Source organism: Cheilinus undulatus, linkage group 2 (assembly GCF_018320785.1).
Source record: "Cheilinus undulatus linkage group 2, ASM1832078v1, whole genome shotgun sequence".
Lineage (NCBI taxonomy): Eukaryota > Metazoa > Chordata > Actinopteri > Labriformes > Labridae > Cheilinus > Cheilinus undulatus.
The window spans coordinates 23222106-23235024 of NC_054866.1; the positions used below are offsets into that span (position 1 = coordinate 23222106).

The window sequence follows — 12919 nt, forward strand, 5'->3', positions numbered from 1 at the left end:
ATAAACAACCCTTAATTGTGGATCAAACGCACGTCTCCTGCTTTTCCTTAAACTTGTAAATTTGTCAACACCCTTACACTTGACGTAGGGGTCTTTCCCTGGCCCAAGGGTTTATTTTGACCTTACATGTGTCTTTAATAGTGTGTCTGGCCACGTAAGCATGTAGCACTACCATTTCTTCATGTAGATGTGATTAAGCAGATAGGTTTATACTGATGGTGTGTAAACAAAATTGAGATTTAAATGTGTGTAATACTGAAAATTACTGTGACAGAGAGTAAAGGCCCACAGCATCCCAGAAAAGATGTTACCAACTTATTTTTCATGATTTTGAAGCTGTTTTTCATGACTGAAATTTGGCCTGTTGGTTCATAACACAGCTATTTGTCATTCAATATTACTAAAATACAGATTTTTTTTAACACTTAAAATACTGATTGATGCAGTAGGAAGTTAAAGCTAGAGAAAGACTTCTCTCAGCCATAACTGAGCAATGACTGATTTCCAAACATATTACTTTGTCTGATGATAATGTGATAATATGTGGTAATGATGATTTACATTAGTGTCGAGTTGCCTGTTTAAGTGGATGTTTATTTGTACTTGTAATGGCATTAATGGCTTTGAAAAGAAATGTGTTTCACTACAAGTTACAATAAAAAGTAAAGGAGTTACTGTACCCAACACTGTTTTATTTGATATTGTATCAACAGCAGTGGCATTAGTGTTTGGTTAGTGCAGTTTGTTCCTTGTCTTTTTCATGCGTGCGTTTTGTTGCACGTCTATGCATGAATAAATCCTGTGTCAGAGAATTATGTTTATCTTTTGTTTTCTTTTCACTCTGTCATCATGGTCTTGGTGATCTAAGCTCAAAGCCACATGTGACACTTAGCCTGTGACAAAACATGCTAGATGGGTTTGGGCATGTTTGCACCTGTACGCAATTAGTGCCAATTTTTTTGTGGATAAGGAGCAATAGAGGAGCTATATGTGGGTGCAATCTCGCTCTATAGTCTGCAATATTGGCACTGTGCAACAAATTTTAGTGGATCTACCCCTTAACTAGCATTTGTGCTTTTTTACTGTATGACCTAGGCATCTTTTATATCAACTGTAACTGACATTCAACAGGTTGCAATTCAGAAAGATACTATTCACAAGTTTAGACAAACACAAAGTTTCAAGAAAACAGATATACTGGAGCAGAATGGCACATTGACTACATTCATTTAAAACATCTTGATTGCTAAATAATTAACCACACACAATTTAAAGTTTTCATCAGTTTATTCAGTCAAAAGTGTTGTTTCTGAACGGTCAGATTTAAAGATATTACCTGAGGTTATCAACTGAAATGCTTTTCTGAACCAACTGTAAAAGAACGCATATATTATAGGGTTCATGGCTGGATTAAAAAATCCCAACCACATTAAAGTTTCAAATAATAGTGGTGGTACTGAGTTACCTATATAGGGATTAGTGATGACACAGACAAAAATTGGGATCCAACAAGAAAGAAAAGCCCCCATTACAATAGTCAGTGTTTTAGTGGCTTTGGTCTGGCTTTTGTTCAACATTTTTACTGAGCTCACACAGCCTGCATTCTTTATGCTCTTAAACTGTCTCTGTGCCACCAGGAAAATCTTCAGATAAACTCCAAGCAGTATTATTGCAGGCAGGTAAAAGGAAACAATGGATGAGACTGTACTTGAAATTTTGCCCTGAACCAAAACACATTGTCCTTCACACACAGCATGATTATAGTAAAACTCATCAATTCTCAAAATAGTAAACCTCAAGAAAATCATTCCAAAGCCCAACATGGGAGAAACAGTCCAACAGATAAAGATCATGATCAACACAGCATTAGTAGATATTCTTGTTCTGTAAAGCAGAGGGTGGCAAACAGTGTAGTATCGATCAACAGAAATGAACGACATATTTATGATTGATGCTGTAACCAAAGTGACATTAAAACTCATTACAGAGGAAGTCACCAAATTACCAACAAGACTCTACAAGTCGAATCATGGTTGGGAACATGACAAACACCTCTAAGAGAAAGTAAGACGTAGCCAGAGATAAAATCAGGTAGTTGGTTGGAGTATGGAGCTGCTTAAAATAAGCGATAGAGAAAGTGACCAGAAAGTTTCCACACACTGTTAGAATGATTATGACCCCAATAATGAAGTAAAGAGTGACACGTAGGGGCATGGGAGAGTTTTTCTTCAAGCATGAACTGTTTCTGGACTCAAAGCAGAATGCTGGCTCCATCAGTTTGAAAGGGAAAATATTTAATTATCAGGAATGGATTAAAATAATACCTACAGCATTTCCATCCTTTTTTTAAAATTAAATTTTCTGTCTTCTTTTTCTTCAAGGTCCAAGGTCATCTTTTTTTGTCCCTGGAGAGAGGATTTTGCTTTGCAGTCAGCAGTAAAACATACATTGATCAGATGTTATAAATCCCTCAGGCTGACAATACATAGATTATGAAAATGCTGAAAATAAGTTAGAGTCCAGTGGATGGTAAAACCTGAAGTAAAAACATTCAAAATAATCATGACAAAATAAAGACCATTTAAAAAGACAACGAATGCTCTTTGTCCGGTCAGCTGTCAAAAGGAAGCAAATTCTGTCACTTAATATTAAGTTATACTCAAAAACAAAAGGGGCATAAGTATTCACTTGCGTTATTGCAATGACATTATCTGAAAAAAATAGGCATATTTCTCAGGACAAAAATTCAGATTTAAAATTTTGTCTAAGGGGTTGTTAAAGAAAAGCAAGCCCTCTGCTTTCTGATTTTGCAGGATGTTTCTGCAAACCTGTTCTCTAAAGCATTCAGTATAAGCTCTGAGTAAAATGGTTTTAGTTGACCATCAAAACAGAATTTGCCACACCTGTAGTTGGCTGCACTAAAAGAGCTCCTGTCTCTGAGGCCAGTAAAGTCAGAGGTTAAATAAAAGACCTTCAGGTTGTGAGATTGGACGGTCTGTCCCAGCAGGCACAGAAAAACAAACACTCAGGAGACTCTTATTGCGCGATAAGAAAATTATCGCACGTTAATCTTTTCACTAAAGGGGCTTACAGACACACCGCCAAACACATGTAGTAGGCTACCAACACGCCTCCAGTCATTTCTAGTGGGAGGAGGGCGGAGGTTTGGGTCTGCTGTGAGCAGGCTTACGCTCCACTGAACTGGAAAACGTCTGTTTTTAATAAAGAGTGGATGCTTGGCTGTGTGATTACAACCAGTAGTAGATATTACATGTTGTTTGCACATAAGCACAAACCAGAGGTTGCGCTGGGACAGAGCGCAGTACCAGCTTTATGACATCATCGTAAAAAATAAACTTCTTTAAACAGCGCAGCAGTTTGTTCACATTTTTCCTCAATAAAGGGCGGAAATCATCAGAATCCAGTCAATAAATGGTCTGCTGTGACTCACCTTACAGATGAACACAGGCTGGAGTCAATGAGAGGAGATGCAAAGGCAATAAAAGTCTCCTGTCACCTCAAAAACTGCTGTATCTTTGCAGCACGAGCCCATTTAATCCTCTGAGCTGCACGTAAATGTGCAGATACGAAGAGCGAAACTGCTGGCATCTTAAAGGTAATTTTATCATCCATGGATGCGTGATGGACTTTTTGCCGGGTCAAAACAAAAACAATATTCTTCTCCTTTCTCCTCCTTTGCGGGGTTGTAAACCAACTACGTGCGTACCGCCACCTGCTGTTTCAGACCGAGTAAATACGCAAGTGCGCCAGGGCACGGTTCGATATTGCTAGTGTGAAAGCATGCCTGCGGGGGAAAGGGGAGGGGGAGGAATCGCGCTGCAGCGCGGTTCGAATCAACTGGGTCTAATATGAAAGCACCTTAAAATCCCGCTGGATCCATCCTGACAGAGAGCTTCATACAGCACACGCTCATGCATCACAGCGCTGAAACAAGTTGGCGAGATGGAGAACAACTTTTTAATTCTGTCTCTGTTATGACCTGTGAGTAGGCTACAAATGTATGCCTTTATCTGTTAGATTTTCATGACTGATATCATGGAAACTACGGTGTTAAAGTAAGGTTCAGAGAGAGAGAGAAAGAGGGAGAGAGGGGAGAGTCGGGCGGCGGTGAGCGAGAGAGAACAGGCGCTGATCTGAATCATCCTTCACTCATCTCTTTGTTATATTTCCATTGTTGAAATCCACATGATAAATGAGCAAACTTTGGTGTTTAAAGTGAGGGTTCAGTGGTGAGCAAGCGAGGTGTTCTCAAGCAGTCTGTGATGCATTTTCCTTAATATTTATATAGGTCAAGCATTTTTTAATGTCTTCAGTAAAATTCAAATCTAGCATTTTAATCTAGATTAATATAGATTAACTACAGGATTGCAATGAGATTAATCTAGATTAAAAAAATTAATCTATGCCCAGCATTAGTTTTTTTTTTGTCAACCAACGTAATGAAAATACCAAACTAGAAATGAGTGTAGTGTTCAAACTACAACTTAGTGGACTTCCTCATTGTAAATCTGTGTATAAATCTAAATAATAATAATAATAATAATAATAAATCACGTTTGTGTTTATGTAAAAATAATCTAAGTAGAATTTAAGACCAGGTCTTTGCCCACCATGCAGTTTCCAGATCATTACCTCAAGTACAGTGAGAGATAAAACCAGTATTCAGTTCATATATCAGTTTATGAGGTTTTGGTAGGATCAGCTTGCTAGCTTTAAAAGCTTTTGTTTAGATGTATTCCAACTGATGCTACCATCACAAAATCAGTTTGAGTACAAAGTTGGTATGTCTCTTTGTGCTCAATATCTGTGGAAATGATCATGGTGTGGGTGAAAGCTGAATCTATCAGCATCCTGAGATGTCATGGGCCTAAACTGACCTAACACCTCTGAAGGAAGGTGCTGACAACATCCTGTACATATATGAGCTGCCTCCATCCACCAAGTCTCATGGTTAGGTTGTGGGTTCATTGGAAGTGTGGTACAATAGTTGGGATAAGTGTTGTCACCACACTGAGCCTGTATATTTTAGTCATAAGAATAAATGTCCCTGGCAGTCTTAACCTATTGCAACTTACACATGAAGACAAAATTAATAGGCCTCCTATGAAAATGTCATTGATTTAAACAAATTTCTCAAGTGCAGTTAAACAAAGAAAATAATCTTTAGCACAGCTTTTTCAAACATATTGCTTCTATTTTGGATGCTGAAATTGTTTTACTTTGCACACAGAAATGAAAATATTCTACAAAAACTAAAAACTACCAGGGTCACAATTATTAGCCCCCCTAGTGCTAATACTCAGTAGTGTCTTCTTTTTGATGTAGAACAGCCTGCAGTCGCTTCTTGTAGTTTTCAGCAAGTCTCTGACACGTCTTCTGAGGAATCCCAGCCCATTCTTCTTTTGTGAATCTCTCAAACTCCTCCATCCAGATGTGATGGCCTTCTGGCATGGACCTTGGTCTTCATTTAACCCCACAGATTTTCAATGGGATTTAAGTCAGGGCTTTGTGTAGGCCACTCAATAAAGCTCACTTTGGTCTTCTGAAGGTAGTGACATTTGTTTTGGGTCGTTGCCATGTTGGAAGACAAAGCAATGACCCAGATCCAATTTTGTTGCTAACTGCTTCAGGTTTTTTTTTTTTTTTTTTTTTTTTTTTTTTTAAATCTCCACATATCCTTCTTGCTACATGGTTTCTTCCACCTTGACAAAGTTCCCATTTCCAGATGCACTGAACCCTTGCAACAGTATAATACTCCCACCAGAGATGCACACAAGTAATTTTTGCATGTCCAAGTCGAGTCTCAAGTCTCCCATGGTTATTAATGAGCATACTTTGATCTGCTTCTGATGTCCTGCTTAGACCACTGCATCATTATATCTAAGGAATTTAGAACCTGTACTGTATTATCAAGATCAGCAGGGTGGGGTAGTTATTGTCTGTGACCAGCTCACTGTGGTGCGTGCATGTGTACGCTTACACATAATCAGGGCTGGACATTAACTTTTTTTGCACACCTGCCACTGTGGCTAATGGCTACTAGCCACTCAGTGTTTCCACTAGCCACAATTCTGTTGTTGGGAAACCATGTGTTACACAGTGGCTTGCAAAAGTATTCATACTCCTTGAACTTTTTCACATTTTTTTCATGTTACAACCACAAACCTAAATATATTTTATTGGGATTTTGTGTGACAGAGGAATATAAAGCGGCACATTATTGTGAAATGGAAGGAAAATTATACATGACGTTAAAAAATGTTTACAAATGAAAATCTGAAAAGTGTGGTGTGCAAACAGGAAGCAGGAGGCGCTCAGCGAGGACAGAGGGTAGACAGTGCTCTGCAGAGACAGGGATGGATAACTGAAGCTCTTGGTCACAGGAATGCCTCAGTTCCTGGGAACAGGAGGGCTGAGGCTCTTAAAAATAATAAATAACTTTCCAAACTAATTAATTCATCAGTTTATTCAGTGAAAAGTGTTGTTTCTGAAAGGTCAGATTTAAAGATATTACCTGATGTTATCAACTGAAATGCTTTTCTGAACCAACTGTAAAAGAACGCATATATTATAGGGTTCATGGCTGAATTCAAAAAGCCCAGCCACGCTAATGTTTCAAACAATACTGGAGATACTGAGTTACCTATAAAAGGATTAGTGATGACACAGACAAAAAATGGAGTCCAACAAGAAAGAAAAGCCCCCATTACAATAGCCAGTGTTTTAGTGGCTTTGGTCTGGCTTTTGTTCGACGTTTTTACTGAGCTCACACAGCCTGCATTCTTTATGCTCTTAAACTGTCTCTGTGCCACCAGGAAAATCTTCAGATAAACTCCGAGCAGTATTACTGCTGGCAGGTAAAAGGAAACAATGGATGAGACTGTACTTGAAAGTTTACCATGAATAGCAGTACATTGTCCTTCACAGACAAAATGGTTGTAGTAAAACTCCTCAATTCCCAAAATATTAATCTTCAAGAAAATTATTCCAAAGCCTAAAATGGGAGAAACAGTCCAACAGATAAAGATCATGATCAACACAACATTAGTAGATATTCTTGTTCTGTAAAGCAGAGGGTGGCAAACAGCATAATATCGATCAACAGCAATGAACGACAGATTTATGATTGATGCAGTACCCAGTGTGATACTAGAACTCAAGCAGACGTTACAGAGGAAGTCACCAAAATACCAACAAGACTCTACAAGTCGAATCATGGTTGGGAACATGACAAACACACCTAAGAGAAGGTCAGACAGAGCCAGAGATAAAATCAGGTAGTTGGTTGGAGTATGGAGCTGCTTAAAATAAGCAATAGAGAAAGTGACCAGAAAGTTTCCACACACTGTTAGAATGATTATGACCCCAATAATGAAGTAAAGAGTGACACGTAGGGGCATGGGAGAGTTTTTCTTCAAGCATGAATTGTTTCTGGACTCAAAGCAGAATTCTGGCTCCATCTCTTTGAAAAGGAAAATTATTTCTAAATAATCAGGAATGAATTAAAATAATACATACAGCATTTCCATACACTTTAAAAAAAATTCTGTCTTCTTTCTCTTCAAGGTTCAAGGTCGTCCTTTTAGTCCCTTGGAAAGGAGGTTTTGCTTTTCAATCAGCAGTAAAACACACATTGATTAGATGTTATAAATCCCTCAGGCTGACAATACATAGATTATGAAAATGCTGAAAATAAGTTAGAGTCCAGTGGATGGTAAAACCAGAAGTAAAAACATTCAAAATCATCATGACATAAAAAAGAACACAGCATGAGCACACAATTATACATTTAAAATGACAATGAATGCTCTTTGTCCTCTAAGCTGGCAGGTAAAAAGGAAGCAGATTCTGTCTCTTAAGACATTATACTGAAAAACAAAAGGGGAAGAAATATTTACTTGCATTATTGTGCATAAGCTTACAACAACATAGGCATTGCACTAATACCTATGATTGTTAAAGATTGTTGCTGGGCAACCAGAGCAGTTGGCAGCAAGAAAGATGCACTCTTGAGTTATATCTTGGACTTGAAGTGTTTTTCACAATTAAGTTATGTTGAAACCTGTGAAAACAAAGAAGATGGATGGTCCAGGACACCTTTGCATGATGTTTCTGCAAACCTGCTCTCTAAAGCATTACATCTAATCTCTGAGTAAAATCATTTTCAGTCAGCCATCTGTCAGCTCATTCAATAAAAGAAAATACTGTTAATAATTTCATCCATCACTATTCATAAATAACACATGACTAACCTTCCATGGTTGTCTGGATAGTACAGCCAGCAGAGCAGGATTTGCCACATCCGTGTTTGGCTGCACTAAAACAACTCTCTTTCTCTGAGGCCAGTGAAGTCAGAGGTTAAATAAAAGACCTTCAGGGGGTAAGATTGGACAGCCTGTCCCAGCAGGCACAGAAACACAAGGCAACAAGGATGAATATTCCTCCTCAATCCAACAATGAGTTTAAGGACAACTGAAAGTTTTAATCATTTGATTTAAAGTTCAGAGAAAGTCTGACAATTGACACACATGAATTGAATGATGTGTGAACTGACTACCTCAAATCTTCATGTTTCAAAACTAAGGTGTTCAAACTTCACCTTAGGTTTGTGTACATGCTCATGGAAAATCTGTTTATGAATCTAAATCATGTTAGTGTTTATGTACAAATAATCTAATTAGAATTTTAAGACCAGCTCTTTGCCCACCATGCAGTTGCCAAATCATCACCTCAAGTACAGTGAGAGATAAAATCAGCATTCCAGTTTAAGACTTTATGGCAGGATCAGCTTGCTAGCTTGTTGTTTAGAATATGACATTGTTTAGCCTATCTTTTTTTGGCGGGTGTGGGGGGTAAAACAGTGACTATATTCTGCACTCCCTGAGCATTCCAGTGTAGTTTGTCAGTTAAAATATAGCTTTTTGTTAAATGAGAGACCGGTTCTTTTTATTTTGTTTTTTTATTGTTGAACTTTAAAAACAACAGAAAACATTATCTGTCACAGTACAGCATTAAAATAGCATTTCCACATGTGACATGCTAATTAAATTACTATTTACTGAAATTAAATCACTAAAATGAGGCTCTGTACAGCTATCATGCCTCTGCAGTCATTCAGACAAAGCTAACCAAAGGCCTGTGAGCTTGACCATGTTTCTGGATTTACTTAGGACAGTATCGTTATCAGGCTTTGTGTCCCATGTCCTGACAAAAAACAATAAAACACCAATATGTCCTGTTTTTGAACAGCCCTGTCCTGACTTTAGCCAATGGAAATAGTGAAATACCAGAACAATGCAACATGCACCATGCCTGAAAAACGTCCACTTTGTCTGTATATACGTTAATCATTGTCATTGTAAAGACAGCTGTTATTTGACCAATAGAAAACATAACTAACATACTGCATGTCAAAGCTCACTCCTGATTTGTTGGTACATTTGGCTATCAATCTCAGAGGGCTGACTGGACCTGCTGCATAGACTAGCTATCATGCAACATTGGAATTCAGTGTTTTCTGTAGAGCTCCAGAAGAGGAAAAACATTTCTTCATAACTAATGTATGTGCTGCATTTTGCCCAAACTTCAAGTGTATATTTCCAGTATATTCCACCATACAATGTCATGTTCAAACTAGCAAACACAAACAATGGTTACAAGCTGGAAATAGCACAGCTAACCAGCAGTTCCCATACACAACATCTGCACCGCAGATGCACCACTCCACAGTGCCATGGTTTTGCTGTGAGTGACCTCGCCCACTGGAAGCATGTCCCGGTGACCCTTTGCTCTCACTGCAGGATGAGACGTGATGTTGATACAGTGATGATTTACGATTTGGATTCCGTGCATTGTGTTGCATTTTGAAAGTACCAGACACTACACTATTGACTTCCTGTTTGGAGCTTTCTGATTTATAGGGATTGATGCGGCTTGGCAGCTGCTGACGCTGAAAATAGACCTGCAGCGTATCTCCAGCAAAGCACAGCGGATTGATGCTTCAGTGACGCGCCTGTACCTGACTGAAGTGGGGACAGGGGATCTGCTCTGATTGACTTTAGAGGGAGAGATCTTCCGTGGTACTATTCGCCAGTGGGTCGCAGCACAGCAGCTGTATGTGGAAATTGTGGATTAGACCCACTTAAGTGAGACAAATACTGGTGATGTCTCAAAATCTCAAAATAGCATCTTTGCGAAGAATTTAAGGTTACTTAGTGATTCAGTAGGGGCAGATACCTCCCTGTTTAAAACTGAATTTTGTAAGCATAAGACCAGTGTTGCCCAATCGGGTGGTTTTGGATGGGATTGTACGGGTTGAAATGGGCTTGGGCAGGTTGACATAATTTGGGCTGGTTTTCAATGAGTTTGGCGGGTTTTAACAATGTTATATCAAAGATATATTTTGAAAATATAAACAAATATCTAACTAAATAATGTCACATCAAATCAAAAAGCACAGCATTCACCGCAGAGTAGAAACAAGTTAAGCTCACACCCACCTGCTACGTTCGAGTGCAACACACAAATACACAGTTATTTTTAGCAACATTAACATCATCATTAGCGCCTGCGCTGGACGTAGACAGCGGCATTACACCGTGTTCCTCATTATTATACCAATGATATTTTTCTCTTATTTTCCTAAATATTAATGCAAATGACAGTCAGAGTATTTTTCAAGTCACCAGCAGTTAGAGCATAATTCAAATGTTTTTGAACAAACTTAATAATGACAACCATTATTTTTCAAAAATAAAAACCTCAAATGCACTTTTCCACATTATTAAGCAGGCCACAGGTTTCAAGAAACATGGGAAAGGAAAAGGATCTCTCTGCTGCCAAAAAGTGTCAAATAGTGTAATGCCTTGGACAAGGGATGAAACAATTAGATATTTCATGAAAAATTAATTGTGATCATTGTACTGTGAAGAAATCTGTGGCTGATTTAGAGCACAGACGGGTTCATGCAGATAAAGGCATAATGAGGAAGGTTTTTGCCAGACAAATTCATCAGATTAAGAGAGCAGATGCTAGAATACCATTGCAAAGCAGCAAACAGGTATTTGAAGCTGCTGGTGCCTCTGGAGTCCCACCAACCTCAAGGTGTAGGATCCTTCAGAGGCTTGCAGTCTTGTATAAACCTACTAGCCGCCCGATCCAATGCTCACAAGCAGAAACAGTTGCAATAGGCCCAGAAATACATGAAGACTCATTTTCAAACAGTCTTGTTGACTGATGAGTGTCGTGCAGCCCTGGTTGATCCAGATGGAGGAGCAGTGGATGGTTGGTGGATGGCCACCATGTCCCAACAAGGCTGTGATGTCAGCAAAGGAGGGGGTGGAGTCATGTTCTGTGCCAGATTCATGAGGAGAGAGCTGGTAGGCCCCTTTAGGGTCTCTGAAGGTGTGAAAATGACCTCGGCAAAGTATATGGAGTTTCTGACTGACCACTTTCTTCCATGGTACAGAAAGAAGAACCGTGCCTTCTGTAGCAAATTATCTTCATGCATGACAATGCACCATCTCATGCTGCAAAGAATACCTCTGTGTCATTGGCTGCTATGGGCATAAGAACTGCCTCCATGATGGTTGGAGGCAGTTCACATCAAAACAGCAGCTCTAGGAGGATATTCTGACATCCTGCAAAGAAATTCAAGCAGAAACTCTCCAAAAACTCACAAGTTCAATGGATGCAAGAAGAGTGAAGGTGATATCAAAGAAGGGCTCCTATGTTAACATGGAACTTGGCCTGTTAAGATGTTTTGAAATGGCTTTTGATATCAATGACCTCCTAATGCAGCATATTCAACAAAAGACCATTTTCAGTTCTTTACAACCTATAAAAGGTTTAAAAACTCTGTTTTACATAATAATGTGGAACAGTGCATTTGAGGTTTTTATTTTTAAAAATACATTGGTTATCATTATGAAGTTTGTTCAGAAACATCTGAATTATGCTCTAATGGCTGATGACTTGAAAAATATTCTGTCATTTGCATTAATATTTAGGAAAATAAGAGAAAAATGTCATTTGCATAATAATGTGGAATGCGGTGCATGTGGTGGTAACATTTTTGGGGGACTGAAGAAAGTTTTCAGCTAACAGACTGCGTTTTTTCAAGATGCTGAAGTGGTGAAAATATAACAAAAGCTATTGTAAGAAGTGGGAATCGGACCCTAATCTAAAAGTATGGAATATGCTAGTAAAGGATGAATCAAAGGCACATTGTAAATATTGCAACACTGACATTAGAGTGCATTACAAAAACTTGAAGGACCACAGTGCCACAAGCAAGCACAAGTCGTGTTGCGTTCCAAGCGTGAGGGTGTTTGCTGTGCCAGTGAAGAGCAGAGATGGCCAGAACATCAATGACGACCAGAAATGCGGGAGCTCAGGAAAGTAACTTGCCACACGTCTATACATGCTGTGAATGACTTAATGGATAAACTTCAGGAGGACATCGCTGAGACCCTTACTCACTTATAAAACCATAGACATTTCAGTCTCACCATTCAGTTTACACTTTACTCAAACTGCACCATCCAAACTTGCAGCTAATTCACTGTGTGTGCCATTCTTTGGACATCAGTCCTCACAAGGCAATGTATCATCTTCCCAGCAATCTAGACTGCATGATCAGAGAGAGTTACGGCTGGTTCGCTCATTCAGCCAAGCGCCAAACCAACTACATATATGTAGTTGCCATATATGCCATATGCCACATGGCCGCTGAAAATGCTCTCAGCGAGTGCAACCCATTGGTTGGTGAGGGCTGACTGCATTGACAGAATACTTCAACAAGAAGATGAGCTGAAGTTACACTTCACCCTGGCAGCTGGCAAATTTAGCACCTGGAGCAATAGAGATTTCTCACCCTACCTATCTCAAATGCTGACAT

General features: G+C 39.0%; 1 protein-coding gene and 1 pseudogene across 1 annotated transcript; both read right to left on the bottom strand.

Annotated features, from left to right (window-relative positions):
* Positions 1 to 1286: 1286 nt before the first annotated feature.
* Positions 1287 to 2214, bottom strand: LOC121522526 (annotated as a pseudogene).
* Positions 2215 to 6485: 4271 nt separating this feature from the next.
* On the bottom strand, positions 6486 to 7481 carry LOC121522533 (trace amine-associated receptor 1-like). Its single transcript, XM_041807060.1, has one exon. The coding sequence runs from the start codon at positions 7479 to 7481 to the stop codon at positions 6486 to 6488; it is 996 nt and encodes a 331-aa protein (XP_041662994.1).
* Between the last annotated feature and the right edge of the window lie 5438 nt (positions 7482 to 12919).

Excerpts from the sequence above, each read along its gene's own strand:
- LOC121522533 (XM_041807060.1), bottom strand. The coding sequence starts at position 7,481 with ATGGAGCCAGAATTCTGCTTTGAGTCCAGAAACAATTCATGCTTGAAG.